Source organism: Cupressus sempervirens, chromosome 4, assembly GCF_028749045.1.
Source record: "Cupressus sempervirens isolate cs-2001-9-10 chromosome 4, ASM2874904v1, whole genome shotgun sequence".
NCBI classification, from domain to species: Eukaryota; Viridiplantae; Streptophyta; class Pinopsida; order Cupressales; family Cupressaceae; genus Cupressus; species Cupressus sempervirens.
In genome coordinates this window covers 332701503-332720725 of record NC_143121.1, presented here as the reverse complement: position 1 = coordinate 332720725, position 19223 = coordinate 332701503, and the positions used below count along the sequence as shown (strand labels likewise).

Here is a 19223-nt window from a genome sequence, read left to right as displayed (position 1 = left end):
ATGACCATTTACCTCCAAAATTTGCATTTCAACCACTACACCAAGCAAAGATTTCAAAATTCAATGGCGGCCATTTATATTTAACCATTAACTAGCTTCCCCTTTTTAAGTAAAGGTGACCGCCGGCAGGGTTGGAACCCCCGACCGGTAGTAACCACAAAATGTCGTTAACCGCTGCGCCATTTTAACACTTAAAAAATTTGCATGATTTTCTATTTGACTTTATCCAGAAAATTGCCAACCTTAGTAAAATAAGGTTATTAGTTTTTTTGACCCCAAAATTGACATGATGCCGAATCTTCAAGAATGGCTAAAGGTTAATTCAAAGGGGGGAATTAATTAAAAGGTTATTTTTGTAAAAGAAAATTATAGCCTTATTTTGGCTAATTTCATGTATAAAAAGGGGGTTTAGGAGACTCTTAGGGGCATTCAGAAAAAGGAGAGAACGTCAAAGTGCTGAGAGTAAGGGAGATTTTTGAAGTGTTATTCCTGTACTTTGAAACAACGTGATGTTGTTGTACTTCAAAGGAATGACTTTGTAAACATTTGTACCTGATTTTTGGAGATAATCGGATTGGTCCCCCTATTGGAGCAGGACCCGGAGACATAGTCCATACGGATGAACTCCGAGATCAAATTGTTTGTGTCTTCTTTCTCTCATTGTCTCTTCTATCAGCTTAATCTTGTTGTTCTCTTATTTCATTTATGTTAATTTGATTCATTAAAATTTTTAAATTAATTCTATGTAATCAATTAGCATTCCTCTGTAATAGTCCTAGATCCTAATAAGATCATGAATGATGTAAATAAATTGGAGCATCCTTTAGATTATTGTCAGATCAATGAGTGTGTAGAATCTCAATTGGGGATGGCTAATCTATCTGAAGAAGGTCACATTTTGAATGAATTTAATGATGCAGATGTGATGAATCTGACTGATCAAGAATCAGAAAGCTCTCAAAAAAATGGCAATAACATAGATAGAGGGTATTTTGACTTCTCAATACATTTGTCACTAGATCAATCCCCTACTACTGTCTCTACAATGTTGAAGACTCCAAAAAAGAGAGGTAGAAAGCCGAAATCTGGAAAGACATTATTGGAAGTGGATGCTGGTATTCAATCCACTCTTGATAATAAGTTTTTATCAATCAAAATATTGACAAGGAGAACGAGAGGTTCTCCTTGTCAGCAATGAAAATCATTACATGGAATGTCAGAGGTATCAATGCCTCTGACAAAAGAGGTAGGATCAAGCAGTTGCTAGATTCTACAAAAGGAGATATTATTCTTCTTCAAGAAACTAAATTATCAGAGAAAGTTTTTGACAAGACAGTGGCTAAATGGACTAATTGGCTTTCAATTCATATAGAGGAGCATGGGGCCTCTGGGGGTTTAGCAATTTTATGGAATGCTAAAAGTATTCATGGTATTCTTATTGGGCAAGATTCCAATTGGGAATTGCTAAAAGTTGAAAACTTTGATTTGAAATTCCTTATCTTCAACATATATGGTCCCACATCTACAAATGATAAGAGGAACCTTTGGGTTGTATTGACGAATCTTATTCAGCAAGAAAGAGAAATGAATTTTATATTGGGTGGGGATTTCAATGCATTACTATCAATGTCTGAAAAGAAAGGGGGAATTTGTCTGCCCATTAGAACTATTCAAGATTTTTCTTCATTTGTAGAAGATAATAACTTAAGTGACATTTTTCCTGATAATGGATTATACACATGGACTAATTGACGTATTGGTTTTTTAGAAATTGCTGAGAGACTGGATCGGTTCTTGTTTTCACAATCATGGAAGCTATTGAGTTATAGTTTTGAATCTATAATCTTACCTTTTTCTGTATCAGATCATTTTCCAGTCCAGTTATTGATATCAAAGAACAATATATCGCAACGTCTTAATCGGGCTAGCTCTTTTAAGTTTGAACACATGTGGTTCAAGCATCCTGATTTTATTATACTTTTAAAATATTGGTGGATTAATGCTCCAACCTTTAGGGACCCTAAGATGCTTTAGTTCTCTAAAAAGCTTTGTTACATGAAAGCAATGATCAAGGAGTGGAATGAAAAGGTTTTTAAAAATGTGTTCAAGCAAAAACAAGATGTCTCAGAAAAACTTGAGAAGGTAAATTCAATCATCATTCAAAAAGGTCTTAGTCCAGATTTATATCATGAGCAAAAATCCTTGAAAAAATAATGGGAGGAGCTTTGCAATAGGGAGGAGATTTATTGGAGACAAAAGTCCCGTGAACTATAGTTAAGAGATGGCAATAAGAACACAATTTTTTTTCATGAAACTGCTAGAGTTAAAAGGGCAGTTAACACTATTTTTTCGATTAAGCACTCAGTATCTGGGCATCTTATAGAAGATGACAATGGTATTAAGGAGGAAGGTGTTCACTTTTTTTCAAATCTCTTGGATCCCCCTCATTTGGACACTATTGATGACAATCTGATTAATGATTTTATTAATTGTATTCCCCCTCTTATTACAGTAGATCATAATAGGATGTTGCTTGCCCCTTTCACATTGGAAGAAATTAAAAAAGTGGTATCTTCATTCCCACCTGACAAAGCCCCAGGCCTTGATGGATTTACAGCTCTTTTTTATCAAAAATGTTGGGATTTTATTGGTTCTAATTTATTAGTAGTGGTTGAAGAGTCAAGAAGGAATGCCAAGATGATCGAGAGTTTCAATTCAACTAATATTGCTATTATTCCAAAAGTTAAGCAGCCAACTTCTTTGGCTAACTTTAGGCCTATCTCTTTATGCAACATGATTTATAAATTGATTACTAAAGCTATATACATGAGGTTGCAGCAATTTATTCCTCATATCATTTCTTTAGATCAAGGTGGTTTTGTGCCAAGAAGAGAAACATGGGAAGGTGTTGTTGTTGCACATGAGACTCTTCATTCTATCAATTCTCGTAAGTTGTCTAGTTTTGTGATCAAGCTTGACATGATGAAGGCTTATGATAGGGTAAGATTTTCATTCCTCTTTAAATTTATTTCCAAATTTGGTTTTTTAGATAAGTGGTGCAAATGGATCAAAATTTGTATTTCTGGTGCCTAGTTTTCAGTCATTATTAATGGAGAGTCAATTGGTTTTTTCCCCTCTTCTCAAGGGATTCGTCAAGGTGATCCACTATCTCCAGTTTTATTTATTCTTATGGCTGATTCTTTCAGTAGATTCATCAATAGATCTTCACAATTGGGCATATGGCAAGGAATTTTGATTCCTCGTACATCTATTACAGTTACCCATTCCCTATTTGCTGATGATACTCTTCTTTTTGGTACATCAAATATAAAGGAAGCTAACCATATTAAATATGCCTTGGATCTATATTTAGAAGTTTTTGGTTAGAGAATCAATGCCAACAAATCCAAAATTTTCATTTTCAACACTAATGATGCAGTAGCTCCGAGGATTTCTTCAACTTTGGGTTTCCTAGTGGATCACCTCCCATCCATTTATCTTGGAATTCCTTTTTTTATGGGAGAAAACAAGACAACTTTTTGGCTTCCTATCATTGACAGAATTAGGGCTAGGATCTCTACTTGGAAAGCTAGATGGTTATCTTTGTCGAGCCGTATTTTGTTAGTTAAAGCTGTCCTAACAGCTATCCCAAACTATTACTTGTTAATTCTCAATGCTCCCTCTTCTACAATTTTGAAAATTAAAAAGATTATCAGAGACTTTATATGGAAAGAAAATTTGTCAGATGAAAAGAAGCTTCCTCTTGTTTATTTTCTTGAAATGTCTCATGATAAGGCATCTGGGGGTGTGGGGTTGCATGATATTGCTACTAGAAATAAGGCTTTTGGGGGTAAGCTCGTGTGGAAAATGTATACAAAATCTCATGCAAAATGGTGTTCAATCATGCAAGGAAAATACTTAGATTCTCCAAGTCCTTCCAGAATTTTTATTGTGTCTAATCCTCCTTTAGGTTTAGCCATATTGAATTTTATGATCTCTTCAAAGGATATTGTTTGTAATTATGTTACTTGGGAAATTCATAGTGGAGAGAAAGTAAATTTTTGGGAAGACTCATGGAATGGATTTCCCCCTCTATGCAGACAAGAAAAGTTGGATGAAGCATGCCAAGTCCTAAAAGCTGAGTGGGGCTCCTCCTTTTGGGACTATGTTTTAGCTATTGAAATTCATTCAAGAAGGGTTCTCTAGAAAGAACCTCCAACACATCTTCTTAGTTAGCCAAGTCTTCTTTCCTTGAGGGACTCTCTTACTGAAAGAATTTTTTTTCTTTCTAATAGGGAAGATATAGTTATATGGGCCCCAACCAAAGGTGGTGATTATTTAGTCAAGGAAGGTTCATATGGTCTTCGACAAGCATATAATTCAAGCAAGAAGTGTAGAGCTTTTTTCTTTTGTTGGAACTCCACTGTGTTGCCTAAGGCTGGATGTTTTGCTTGGCTAGCCCTTAGAAAAAGAATACTCACCAGTGAATGGTTGTCCAAGCTAGGTATTACTGAATCTTTTATTTGTAAATTATGCAACAAGGAGCTAGAATCTATAGATCATCTTCTTCTCCAGTGTTCCTTTTCTTATGAGTGTTGGGTTTTTGTGTTGAACAAGCTTCAAATTTCTTTACCTTTGCCAAACAGTCTTTGGGACCTATTTCAATCTTGGCCAATTCTATTCTCAAGATCTCTATTTTCTAGTATTTGGAAGTGCATCCCAGCTACTGTGGTGTGGGCCATCTAGTTGGAATGTAACAAGATCATTTTTTGCAATGCAAAATCAAACCTAGAATCTGTTCTAGATAGGATTGAGAATGCAATTTCAGAAAGAGTAAATGCAAATATGTTCAATTGTATGAATAATATTTCAGTTTCTACTTGGGATTATCTTCTTCTAAAACTCTGAAAACAAATTAAGTTACCTCCAAGTTTCTCTGCAAACTGGAATTCTAATCATCAATCTGATCAGCTTTATGTAAAATGGTCTCCCCCCTCTAGAAATTTTCTAAAGTTAAATTTTGATGGTTGCTCTCATGGGAACCTCGGTAAGTTAGGATTGGGTGCTTGTATTAGAAATTGGCAAGGTGAAGTAGTTGCAATCAAAGCAGATGTTTTACCAGTTGGTACTAGCAACCTTGCAGAAGCTCAAGCCCTATTGGCAGGTCTAATTTTGGAAAAGAGATGTAATGTTTCCACCATCCATATTGAAGGTGATTCTCAGATAATTATAAACTCTTGTCTCTCACGATCTTCTCATACCTGGAAACTAGCCTATATCCTTCAACAATGCTGGTATTTAATTGATTCTTTTCAAGCTACTTGTTTCTCTCATACTCCGAGGGAGGGCAACAAACTAGCTGATTGTCTAGCTAATCTTGGTTGTGAAGGCTCCATATTTGAATCTTGCCATTTAGAGCTTATTTTTTCAAAATTCCCATGCTTAGCAGAGTGCCATATTTGGGACACAAAGAAGATGAATGAAGCTTAATAGAAACTAGTACTATATTTGATCGACACATGGCTATTAGCTTGCACATTCTTTGTGCATGTTCACAAATGCTCCAATTTGACAGGATGTTTAAAGCTCTCTTGATTTTAGTTAAATCTTTCAGAAGGAGAGGTTTATTGGCATAATTGGACCTTGATCATTATTGAGTATTGATATATATCATGTGCAAAGAAATTGTATTTTGTTTTAGGTATGCCTGTTATGACATATCAACTTTTAACACTTTTGTATTTTGGCAATGATTTAGAGTTTTCTTGCTAGTTCTTTCTCTGATGAGCCCTTGAACTAGTTTATTAATAAATATATTATATAAGTGCTATTTCACTTTTTGATTAAAAAATAAATAAATAAAATGTTGTAGTACAAATTAATCTTTCATTAATTGCTACAAAACATAATCCCAATTATTAAATTTTATCTATAACATAACCTCATTTTTTTTCTATCTTCATATTAAAAGGGTTCAAATACAGATGTCAATGACATACAAATTTAATAAATTAAAATTTAAAATTTTAATTATTTAACTTCTATATAAGTAATTAAGTAAATAATAGTATTTGCCTAATAAATAAAAATAGAAATGTCGAGTTTTTAATGTAAACAGGATAAACATATTTTTCTTTAAGATTGAATACCATGATTTGGTAAATCATATAATGTACTTTAGTATGTAGAAAAAATATAGTTAAGAAATATAGTTTTAAATTCCTCGTAATTATCTATTACCTTAAGTGATCACTACCAAATATAGTAATTGTTAGTAAAGATTGATTATAAACATTAAAGATAAATATAATAACTTAAGAGAACAAATGAAATCAAAATAAAAATAAAAATTTAGGAATTAAAAAAATAGTTTTAACTAATTTAGAATTGTATCTAACACAACTTATCCAACATTATAGTCAAATATGACCAAGTTTGAACATTATTTGTAATAATGTTATTAATGATGATGTATAATATCTTATCCTAACCTTAAATTTAATACTAATACTTCCTCAAACCCTAATTATACTCCTAACCTAGACCGATCCTAACCTTAACTCTCACCTTAATCTTAATGAAAATTAGAAACAATAATCTCAACCCTAATCCTATTGGAATCTCTAAATCTAACATGTTACTGATCTAACTTAAAACCCTATACATAATATTAGGGTAATGTACTTTAATATGTAGAAAAAATATTGTTAAGAAATATAGTTTCAAATTCCTCTTAATTATCTATTACCTTAAGTGATCACTATCAAATATAGTAATTGTTAGTAAAGATTATTTATAAGCATTAAAGATAAATATAATGACTTAAGAGAACAAATGAAATCAAAATTAAAATTAAAATTTTGAAATTAAAAAAATAGTTTTAACTAATTTAGAATTGTATCTAACACAACTTATCCAACATTATAGTCAAATATGATCAAGTTTGAACATTATTTGTAGTAATGCTTTTAATGATGATGTATAATATCTTATCCTAACCTTAAATTTAATACTAATACTTCCTCAAACCCTAATTATACTCCTAACCTAGACCGATCCTAACCTTAACTCTCACCTTAATCTTAATGAAAATTAGAAACAATAATCTCAACCCTAATCCTATTGGAATCTATAAATCTAACATGTTATTGATCTAACTTAAAACTCTATACATAGTATTAGGGTATCAATATTTATATTTTTAAAAATCATTAATTGCATTTCCCTACTTTATCTATAACATAACTTCATTATTTTCTATTTTCATATTGAAAGGGTTCAAATACAAATGTGAGTTACATAAAAATTCAATAAATTCAAATTTCTAATTTTAATTATTTAACTTCTATATAAATAATTAAGTAAATAATAGTATTTACCTAATAAATAAAGATAGAAATGTAGAGTTTTTAATGTAAATAGGATAAACATGTTTCTCTTTAAGATTGAATACCATGATTTGGTAAACTATTTAATGTACTTCAATATGTAGAAAAATCATTGTTAAAAAATATAGTTTCAAATTCCTCATAATTATCTATTACCTTAGGTGATCACTATCAAATATAGTAATTGTTAGTAAAGATTAATTGTAAACATTAAAGATAAATATAATAACTTAAGAGAACAAATGAAATCAAAATATAAATGAAAATTTAGGAATTAAAAAAAATAGTTTTAACTAATTTAGAATTGTATCTAACACAACTTATCGAACATTCTAGTGAAATCTGATCGAGTTTGAACATTATTTGTAATAATGCTATTAATGATGATGTATAATATCTTATACTAACATTAAATTTAATACTAATACTCCTAACCTAAACTAATACTCCCTCAAAGCCTAATTATGCTCCTAACCTAGACCGATCCTAACCTTAACTCTCACCTTAATCTTAACAAAAATTAGAAACAATAATCTCACTCTAATCCTATTGGAATCTCTAAATCTAACATATTACTGATCTAACTTAAAACTCTATACATAGTATTAGGGTATTAATACTTTATATTTTTTAAAATCATTAATTGCATTTCCCTATTTTATCTATAATGTAACTCATTTTTTTCTATTTTCATATTGAAAGGGTTCAAATACAAATGTGAGTGACATAAAAATTTAATAAATTCAAATTTTTAATTTTAATTATTTAACTTCTATATAAACAATTAAGTAAATAATAGTATTTACCTAATAAATAAAGACGGAAATGTAGAGTTTTTAATGTAAATAGGATAACCATGTTTCTCTTTAAGATTGAATACCATGATTTGTTAAACTGTATAATGTACTTTAATATGTAGAAAAAACATTGTCAAGAAATATAGTTTCAAATTCCTCATAATTATCTACTACCTTAAGTGATCACTATCAAATATAATAATTGTTAATAAAGATTAATTGTAAACATTAAAGATAAATATAATAACTTAAGAGAACAAATGAAATCAAAATATAAAAGAAAATTCAGGAATTAAAAAAAATAGTTTTAACTAATTTAGAATTGTATCTAACACAACTTATCGAACATTCTAGTGAAATATGATCGAGTTTGAACATTATTTGTAATAATGCTATTAATGATGATGTATAATATCTTATACTAACCTTAAATTTAGTACTAATACTACTAACCTAAACTAATACTCCCTTAAACCCTAATTATACTCCTAACGAAGACCGATCCTAACCTTAACTCTCACCTTAATCTTAATGAAAATTAGAAACAATAATCTCAACCCTAATCCTATTGGAATCTCTAAATATAACATGTTAATAATCTAACGTAAAAACCTATACATAGTATTAGGGTATTAATACTATATATTTATGTTAGCCATTATCTTGTATGTTTGAAATAAATGATTGTAGGTATCAATTATATTAAGAGTGATTTAAGTTATAATTTTATTTTTCCTCGAAAGTCAACCAAAAAAATCATTAATGAGTAAAATATACTAAAAAATGAGTAAAATATACAAAAAATTTAACCTAATGTGGATAGATTCCAATATTATATGTGAGAAATGACACTGATAAGGCCAAGAGAAACATTGGTAGCATCCAAATTGGTATTTTTCAAATTAAACTTTGGCTTTGGAAATGTATCCTTTATGAATGTTTTTATCCATGTAGACAAGAAGTTAGTTTTAATCTACATTCTTATAATTTTATGAATTGTGTTGATCAATCTAGCAGAGGAGAAGGAATACTTGGGCAATTGGTTTCAATGAAATGAGAAATGTTGGCCCTACAATATACACATTTAGGGATTCTTATTTTGATATTTTATTTTCCTAGTCCCTTGCTCAAATAGGGGAAAAGGTTTATTTTTGTCTAGATTCTCAATGATTTTGGGCATTTGGGCCCTAGTAGGAATGATCCTTTTTACTCTATTAATAAATATACTATATAACATATCAAGAAAAAATAGTCAAGACTAATAGCTCCTCTTCTTACTCTAGTAATAGTTTTGAGCCTAATAATAGTACAACCATGGACCTTGATAGTCAAATTTGAAGTGCTTGACAATGCGGTCAACCTCATTGAGCCACCTAAATACAAACCCAAAAATACCATTAAACATGGAATTTCCCTAGTTAACACGTAAAATATATTATGAGAGGAGAAATCAAAAGGGGAAATGTGAAAGAGGAGGCTTTTCTGGATGGAGTGGCATAATAGCATTTCTAACTCCAACGACAACACTTCCAACTACTTTTCACCTTCCCATGGGATCGCCAGAAATACAATATGCTTTGTATCCACATGAATCATTTTGCTCTATTTAGTCTAGTTGTTCTTCTTCTTGGGCACATTCCAATTGGCCTGGGTTGTGAGATTTATAGATAGACACAAACTTTATATATTCATTACATTCCAACTTATTTTAATTGTAATTTCAAGTATGGTGGATGCGCATCAATTATGATGCCACCCTGGGGCCAATTTCCATGCTGGATATAATCTATATAACAATCACCCATAAATAATAAATATGCCCGAGGAAATTAAATCACTACACTGTATTAAAAGTTAGGTGATAGACAAGATATTTATTGATGTAATTGGTTTTAATGTTATATTTGATATAAAATGTTTTTAAGAAAACTCAAAACTGACATTTGTGAACACTAAGAGAAAAATACGCCCTCTTGAAAGCTGCAGACAAATTATATTGTTGAGTAGTGAGATGTGAAACCTCGAATGAGGATGTTATAATTAACCTACACAAAAGTTGTTGACAAAATAGACTTCTCATATAAAAAATAATAAATAAGGGAGTAGAGTTTACAAGGAAGCGACGATGGCAATGTTTTGCATTTTGAGCTAGGGCACCCATGCCCTAGCTCCATCTGCTCTCTGTTCCCCTGGTGCTGTGCTTGGGTCTTTAGTGTCTGTGGGTTTCGTTTGGGTGGCTCATGCTCCTACATTTGGGGTTGGGCTAAGCAATGGGAAGGAGAGATTTTGGTGGGTGCATGGGTCAAAGCTTGCACATGGTGCTATCTCTATGCTGTATACGAGGGGAGAGGGGTCTCTATTGCTAGTGACCTATTGGCTCCCTGCCTCTTGTCTTCTTTTCTGCATGGGAAGGAAGAATTGTTGGTGAGGGTTTTGCTGGATTTCAACTTTGGGTGAGAGTCAGATTGCCTCTTTTTCTCCTTGGTGTGGGTTTGTTGCCCTAGCATAATGGCAGATTCCAAGGATGAGAGATTAGTGAGGGGCTTTCACTTGGATTTCTGAGCAGCAATAGGCTCTAAGTCTTTGAATCAAGGGATGAAGACCTTTGATAATAATTTTTTTGTGCCAAATTCTGGGAATGCTAATTTGGGGCCATCTAATGGATCAAGGATTATGAAGACTAATGGATGTCTTGAGAGGTGTAAGGAGAGGCAAAAACTGGTTATCCTAGTTACGATGATTGCAGAAGATGTTGAGTATTTTTTGCATCACTCGTTATAATGTAAGTTTTTGGGGATGAGGGTGTCATTGTAGTTTTTGGAGGTTTGGGCTCAAAGGACTTGGGAGCTGGACGGGGAAATGGAGATTATGTTATTAGCGAATAATTATTTCATGGTTACCTTTAATTGCATTGCTGATCGCAATTGGATATTTGAGGGGGGGCCTTATTTTCATAATAAGGTAGGGCTATTTATCAAGCCATGGCATGCTAGATTTAACCCTATAGAGGAACTTCCAAACCATGTCCTAGTGTAGGTTCATTTACCACGTCTCTCGGTGGAATGCTGTCGAGAGGATGTGTTGCATCTATTGGCCTCTGTGCTTGGTAATCCTATAGGGACGGCTTCGCAAACCTTAGGCAAAAAGGTAATGAATTTCGCACGCATTTGTGTTGAAATTGATCTAATTAAGCCTTTACCAGATGTAATAGAAATGTGTGCGGGTTCTTATTCTTGGATGCAACAATTGGACTATGAAACCCTCTCTTTTCGATGTCAGCTCTGCCAAGAATATGGCCATTTGCAATGGAGGTGCCCAAGGTTCAAGACTAGGGAGACCCAACCTTCACAGCCTATGAGCAATCTTCCTGCAATTGATAAGGGAAAGGGTATTTCTTTGGAAGAGGTTGGGGCTTCTGATGGCTTTATACTGGTCAAGTCTCAATATCAAAATAGGGGTCGAAAGAGGCCTTTTAATGAAAAGTATGATGATGGTACATTCAATAGGTTTGAAGTATTTGATGAGCTCAGCCAACAAGAGGTGAACCTAGGTTTGATCAACTTGGATGAAGGGCTTGCGAATTTAGTTCAGGAGGATCTTGGTCTTGAGGCTTCTATTGATCCACAGGGGGAGGATTGTTAGCACTTGGAAATAAATTAGCAAAGAGGTATCCCTGAGAGGTAGGAACCTTTGGCTATTGTTACTAAAGTAGGAGTGGATTCTTTGTCTATGGGGGGAAACATAGCTCAGACTCAGTAGTGAAGCTTAAGCCTCTACCTAAATTGGGCATTTTCCAGAAAGACATTAAGAAGGGTGGGGTAGCGAAATTTGCTAAACCTAGCAAAAAAAAGGATATGGAAAAGATTAAAGTTGTTGGTGAGAATTTGGTAGAGTTAGGGGTAGTTAAGCCTTTGAATTCTATTTTTTCAAGCCCCTCAAAATGATTGTTCTGTCATGGAATGTAAGGGGCTTGAACAGTGGCCCTAGACAAAAAGCAGTTCATGAGTTAATCAGAAGGCAAGGTCCTGTTGTTTTTTTTTGTAGGAAACTAAGTTATCTATTGAGAATATGCAAGGTTTGATGCCTAAGTTGTGGAGAGATGGGGAGATTCAGAGCATTGGAGCTCATGGAGCTTCTGGGGGTCTGGCTTGTCTATGGAATTCTAGAAGAATATAGCCTCTTTGGTTGTTTTCTTCTAGGTCCTCTATGTCTATGAAATCTACTGGCCTGGAGACAGGGGAAGTCATATTATTTTCCAATATTTATGCTCCTACTGACTTACATAATAAACAAGTTTTGTGGTCTCACATTAGGCTGATTCCTAGTATGATGCCTTTCCATCCTTGGATTATGCCAGGAGACTTCAATGCTATTTGTGAGCTAGTTGAAAAGTATGGTGGTACTAGAAGATTGGAGCCCTCTAAATTGCTACTTAGAGACAATATTAATACCTTGAATCTTGTTGATATCAAACCAAACAATGGTCGGTTTACCTGGAATAACTGTCAAGTTGGTGAGTCTTAGATTGCAGAAAGGTTAGATCAGTTTTTGGTTTCTTGTTATTGGGTTGGAGGGATGTGGTCTTCTTGCTCTGAGATCTTGGATTAGAGAGGATCGGACCATTGGCCTATTAAGCTAACCACGAAATCAACTCAAGTGCTTTGTAAGCCTTCTTTTAAGTTCCAACTCATGTGGTTATAGGATCCATCACTGAATGATTTGGTTTCTGACTGGTGGGGGAGGGGGGGACCAGCATATGGCACATCAATGTATGCCTTTTCTAAACTCCTTCAATATGTTAAATTTGAGCTCAAACAGTGGAATCGTATGTATTTTGGGAATGTTTTCCAGGCAAAGGTATTGGCCCAAGTAGATCTAGATGACATTACAAGGATAATTAGGGAGGAGGGGCTCTCAACTAATCTGCTTCAAGATGAGGCTCAGGCTATGAAAATGATAGAAGAATGAGAATTGCGGGAGGAATTCTACTAGAAACAAAAGGCTAAGATTGAATGGCTCCAAGAAGGGGACAAAAATATCGCTTTTTTCTTCAATTTTGTGAAAGCTAGGCACCAAGGCAATTTGAATTACTAGATTGGTAAATGACAGGGGTGACCGTCTTTTTTCCTTCCCAGAAATCTCTAGTGAGGCAATGCAGTATTTTGGGTCTCTCTTTCATGAGGACTCGCAAGGGGGGTCTCTTGAGGAGGAGCAAATTATTTCTTGTATCCCTTCTCTTGTTTCTAAAGATATGAATCAACAGCTCATCAGGGATATCTTGCTAGAAGAGCTTGAAGGGATTGTGTTTAATATGAAGAGGGGGAAGGCACCAGGTCTGGATGGTTTCCTGATTGAGTTTTTTCAAGAATTCTGGGAAATCATCAAATTTGACCTTTTGGTAGTGGTTCATGAATCTCAACACAATAAGAAGATGTTAAGGGCTCTCAATGCTACTTTTCTTGCTCTTATTCCCAAAATGGAGGGGGCTGGAAGGTTGAGCCAATTTCAACCCATCTCTTTATGCAATGTTATCTATAAAATTATTTCTAAACTTATGGCTAACAGGTTGAAGAAGGGGCTTGTGGATTTGATCTCTGAAGAGCAAGGTGGTTTTGTTGTTGGTAGGCAAATTCTAGATGGGATTGTCATTGCAACTGAGGTTATCCACTCTATGGCTAGGTCAAAAGAAAAAGTGATGTTTATCAAACTGGACATGGCTAAGGCTTATGATAGAGTTAGGTGGTCCTTCCTTTGGTGGGTTCTTAGTGCTTTTGGCTTTGTGAAAGATTGGATACAATGGGTTAGATGTTGTGTTATTTTAGTTTCTTTCTCAGTGCTTATCAATGGGAGTCATTCTGAGCTTTTTGGCTCTTCGAGGGGACTTCAGTAGGGAGACCCTCTATCTCCTTATTTGTTTATTCTTTTGGCTAAAGGTTTGGGGAGATGGATTAAATGAAATGTGGAATTGGTTCTTATTCAAGGTTGGAAGTGGGATGATGCCTTACCTCCAAAAACTCACTTGCAATTTGTGGATGATACTGCTTTGATGGGGATGGCCACTATGAGGGAGGCCTCTAATCTTCGAAGGGTCTTGGACATGTACCTGGTTGCCTCTGGTCACAAAATTAATGAAGGAAAATATTTTATCTTCTTCTTCAACACTCCGAGCCCTATTGAGCAAAGGATTGCTCAAACTTTGAGATTTCAGATTGAGAGTCTGCCATTGATGTATCTTGGTATTCCCACCTCGGTGAGTAGACTACCCAGAGAGTCTTCGCAGATTATTTTGGATAAATTTCAAGTGAAATTTAATCATTGGACTCATCCCTAGCTATCCTTTTCTAGTCATGTCTAGTTGATTAAGTTTTTTGTGCAGGCTCTGCCCATTTATAGATGTATGTTCCAGGTTGCTCCTATGGGCTTTGTAAAAGATCTTGATTCTGTGGTGTGCCAATTTTTATGGGCTGGTTGCTTGGAGTCCTCCAAATGGAGTTTGGTTAAATGGGAAGTGGTGTGTAGCCTAAAACAATATGGTGGATTAGGCTTGAGGCAATTGGTTTTGACTGGGGAAGCTTTGGCTGCTAAACTTTACTAGCAATGATGTAATGAGCAAGATAAGAGTTGGGCCAAGATTATTTCTCAAAAATATCTCCCAAGAATCCCTCCTCTTGATATTTCTAGGTACCCCCTTGTGGGGAACGGATCTATGATACGGGAAACCCTTAAGAAAGGGGCCATGCTAATTAAGGATGGTTTATTTTGGATCTACAAGAGAGGGCAGGAAGCCCAGTTCATGTCAGATTCCTAGGATGGTTATCCTCCCATCACTTCTTAGCTCCCCAACTTGGGGATTCTTTGTTAGCGATTTCAGGAGGCTGGTTGGTCATGGGTGAGGGACTTTAAATCCTTCTTTCTTTGTGGTCAGATGGAGATGGTGAAATGCAAGTCCCTAGATGAATGGCTAGTTGCTAGGTTACAAGAGGAGTGTGATGTGTTGCAAAATATCCTCTCCCGTCGAAGGTGTTTCTCTCTCCAAGAAGATGATGTGCTTTCTTAGTCTCCCAATCCTAAGGGTATCTATACTGTAGCCTCCGATTATAGTAGGTTGATGTCTCATAAGTTGGTTGGACCTAAGATGCAGTGGTGCAAAAAGGTTTGGAACAAGCTTTCTTGGCCAAAATGTAATTGTTTTGTTTGGATGTTGGCTTGGAATAAGTGTTTGAATTGGGATAATATTTGAAAGAGAGGATTTCTTGGCCTCTCTATTTGTGTTATGTGTGGGGCTAATGAGGAGTATTCAGCCCACCTGTTCTTTCGTTGCTCTTTTGCCATGCAACTTTGGCACTTTTTTTTGGACTACTCTTTGTGTTCATGCTTCTTCCTTGATTGAGTTTTGGTAGGGAATGGGTTGACCCCCTTCTGTGGCTCCTTTTTTGAAGGAGGTGTGGTTTGTGGGACCTATCTTCTTATTGTGGTAGATTTGGCTAGAGCACAATCAGAGGATATTTCATGGGGAGTAAAGACTAGTGCAACAAATTTGGCAGAGGATATTGGGCATGGTTCAAGATATAGTTGTAGCTAAGTGTGAAGTGGAATTCCCTTCGAGGAAGAGAGACACAGAGTTGGTTGAAAGATTTGGAGATTCAGGGGTCTTCTACGGCCTTGACCAAGGCTAAGAGACGATGTCGTGAGAAACAAAAAATTGACAGGGTTGGCAAATGAAAAGTCCCTCCCTTTTGAGTGTTGAAGATCAATATAGATGGATCTTCAAGGGGTAATCCGGGTCCAGCTAGTATTGGCAGGATTGGTAGAGACTCTTGGGGCTCTGTGGTTTTTATTTTTTCAATATATGAAAGGGTATAGACCATAAACTTGGTGGAAGGCCTAGCTATTCTTGTTTCTCTTGAGAGAGCTCATGCTTTAGGGTGGAGAAGGATAGTTTGTGAATCTAATTCCCAAGTTTTGATCAATTTGCTTATTGAACAGAAAGTAGCTGGTGTTAGCTGGCAATTGGCTAGGATTGTGCAACAAATTTTACATATTAGCTCTCTGATGGAAATGGTGTCTTTTTTCCATATTCCAAGGGAGTGTAATAGGGCTACTGACTATTTGGTGAAGTGGGCTTCTGAGCATGTTGAGGGATGGAGAATTGAGGAGTGGGAGTTAGTCCCTCAAGAGAGCCATCCAGACTTAATGAATATTTTGGATATGGATGGGGTTGAGAGTGGTGACGGTTGATGGTGAGGTTTGTCTTATCTCTATGTGGGGAGGTGCTTTGGCTTTCTCGGGAACTTAGGTCCTTTCTTTCTTTGTAATTGTTCTTTCTAATCTTTAATAAAGTTTTTACCCCTTTTTTTCAAAAATAAATAAATAAGGGAGTATATATTTTTGTCATCTTTAAAATGGTTGATGTTGGTTATTCATGGCTAGTTTTACAGAGCATAATTGAGTCTAATATTCGTTATTGTCCACTTACTAAAGTAAAATGGTTAGTTTTATAGCTTTCAATTTAAAGATGTCCATTTAATTTTGAAATTTGATAGGGTTTTGCTAATAGAACGTCTCATCACTTTCAACTTTCAATTTCACAGCAACAAGTTTTGTGCAATGGTAAAGTGATGTATTACCAAAAACAATTGATAGATACTATATCTGTAATCTTTTCAGCTCAATTCAATATACAAAAGTAATAAAAAAGGGTGGATTAGGGTACTATCAAATGCCCTTAATGTCTAAAACTTACGGCTTCATGCACCTACATATTTTACTAAACAATTCATGAAAATCATATAACAATATCTTCAAACTACCAAGTTTATCCATGTGAAACATGGTACAAGGTGAGAAATTGGATTGAGAAACATCCTATGTAGAACACACATTGTTATCGGTATGGATAGCGTGTCAAAATTATCAATGTCATGCTAATGCACTTTGCACATAATTCTGGGAAGCCTTGTTTGATGAGTTATAACTTTTGAATACTTGACCAAAATGCTAAATTTCCTTTTGCATTGCATTATAGATGTCAAAAACTTGTTATGTTTCAAGTTTTGACTTATTAAAAATATGTTTGATCAGTTTTTAAACACGATTCTAAATGGAATTTCTATCTTTTTACTGGTGCCAACATTTGTAGATTTGTCAGGACCCCTGTTTGTGATGCTATATATTGATATTCATGAGTGGTAAGATCAAATGGATTGTACCCTTGTGTTGTCCTCTAAAAGTACTCCAAGTGTGTCAGTTTTTAAGTCATGACGAATCCATCTGCACACTTTTCCAGGTCAATTCCATTTGCAAAAAATGTTTTCTGTTAGTGCTTTTAATCTACAAAATCCACGTAGCTCACTTTGATTGATCGCCATTTGCGTCCTTTTATTCATCATGAGCCCAAATCCCAGATTCATACTATCCTTAGGACAAAGAACCAATGCCCTAGTTTTTCTCTTCCCAAGTGTCAGTTTGCCCAGTTTTTGAAGCCAATTCCGAACCCAATCTATTGCTTTCTAACATGTTTATCTGCAAGTGTTTTTAAGTGGTCAACTTTGACAGTGAATATCTTTTGACCTCGAATTCATCATGAGATGAGATTTGAAGGGGTGCAAGTGTGTGGAACAAAGAATTAGTGTGCCAATTTTTAGAGTTCGGGTAGATGATTTGGTTAGTTTTTAAAGCCAGCCAATAGTCCTTGTTAGTAGAAAGTCATAGTTGCAGATCAAGAATAAAACGAGTTTCAGATGGTGGTTCCATTGGTTGATTTTGATGTTGATTAGTATTACATGATTAATGGGTCAATTTAGAGTATTAGTTGTCCGAAAATGAAATTTTTTTTAGTCGGACCCGCTTTGGGGCCCGACTAATTTTGTCAAATTGATAGATTTCAAGGTGAATTTAGGGTTCTTTTAAAAGGAAAATTTATGCACAATTAAATAAGATAAAATTGCATATATAAAACGGTGACCTTAACCCCAATATTATGCCTTACAATATAATCTTTAGTGCCCTTTGCAAGAATAGTCACCTAGAAGTTGCAGAGAGTTTATTTCAAGGGATTTATCAAGTAGCATTGCTGCCTGATACGTCTGGCTATAATGATATAATTGATGGGCATTCTAGAATAGAATGCAGGAAGCAATTAGTGTGATCAAACAGATGGTGGTCAGGATCATCCATTCTAATCTTATTACTTATGTTGTGCTTATTAGAAGCTGTTGTAGCATTGGCAACATGTAGAAGGCTACATTTTTCTTGTCATAGGCTTCATATTTTCTTTTTCCTTGAAAAATGAAGCAATGATTTCAGAAATTTGTGGGCTTCAATTGCCTTGACTGGGAAATGTACGGGGAGTCATGAATGTTGGTTGTCAGTGGCAACATGGATAAATGCATAATGGTGAATGGGACTACACCACAGGAAAGGGATTGGTCAAAGTCAAGATGACAGTCAAGGTAAAGACCAACACAATTTATAAAGGAGGCACCATCTTAAGATAGAGGGCGGCTTAGAGAGCAGGACTAGAGGAACCTACAGCAGATCCAAAAGTCAACATTTTAAAATAGAGCAAGGACACCAAAGCGAAGCCTCACACATGATGGATGAAGACCCACACATCCATAAAAAGATGTAGCCCATGTCCAGCAAATGAGAAATAACTCCAGTCACGAGTTGGCACAGAGATGATGCAGGGTTAATTGTTAAAAGAGGAGAACCTGTAGATTATGATAGAGAGCAACACAACATCTAATCAAAGGAGGCCACAGGTACACTGAGAAAGACACCAATGTATATGTTCGAGAAGTCCCATGCAAGAAAAGAGTCAAACATGCATGCTATGAAGGAAGCAGAGCATCCACCATATACTAAAAACAACAAAACAAGCTACTACAATAAACAAAGAATCAGCATGAAGCCAGCTGCAATATCCCACATTGCTCATGGGAGCAGCCTTTTATATCTTTAAATACTTTTCTACTTATATGTCTTAATGTATTAAAGAAAGGGCCTTTGAAAGGCAAGGCTATGGTGTGCGCAGGTG

The 19223-nt window shown here is 34.9% G+C and overlaps 1 protein-coding gene across 1 annotated transcript; it reads left to right on the top strand.

The window, feature by feature from the left end:
• Window positions 1-13337: 13337 nt before the first annotated feature.
• On the top strand, window positions 13338-14780 carry LOC149561384 (uncharacterized). The gene is made up of 5 exons (XM_089827807.1): window positions 13338-13678; window positions 13751-13844; window positions 14020-14071; window positions 14167-14435; window positions 14562-14780. The coding sequence occupies exons 1-5, from the start codon at window positions 13338-13340 to the stop codon at window positions 14778-14780; spliced, it is 975 nt and encodes a 324-aa protein (XP_089683933.1).
• The last annotated feature ends 4443 nt before the right edge of the window (window positions 14781-19223 follow it).

Coding starts and splice junctions, on each gene's coding strand:
- LOC149561384 (XM_089827807.1), top strand. CDS start 13,338: ATGCAGTATTTTGGGTCTCTCTTTCATGAGGACTCGCAAGGGGGGTCT. Junction 13,845..14,019: donor GGATTGTCATTGCAACTGAG/GTTATCCACTCT, acceptor TTTCTTTCTCAG/TGCTTATCAATGGGAGTCAT. Junction 14,436..14,561: donor ATCTTGGTATTCCCACCTCG/GTGAGTAGACTA, acceptor TTTTTTGTGCAG/GCTCTGCCCATTTATAGATG.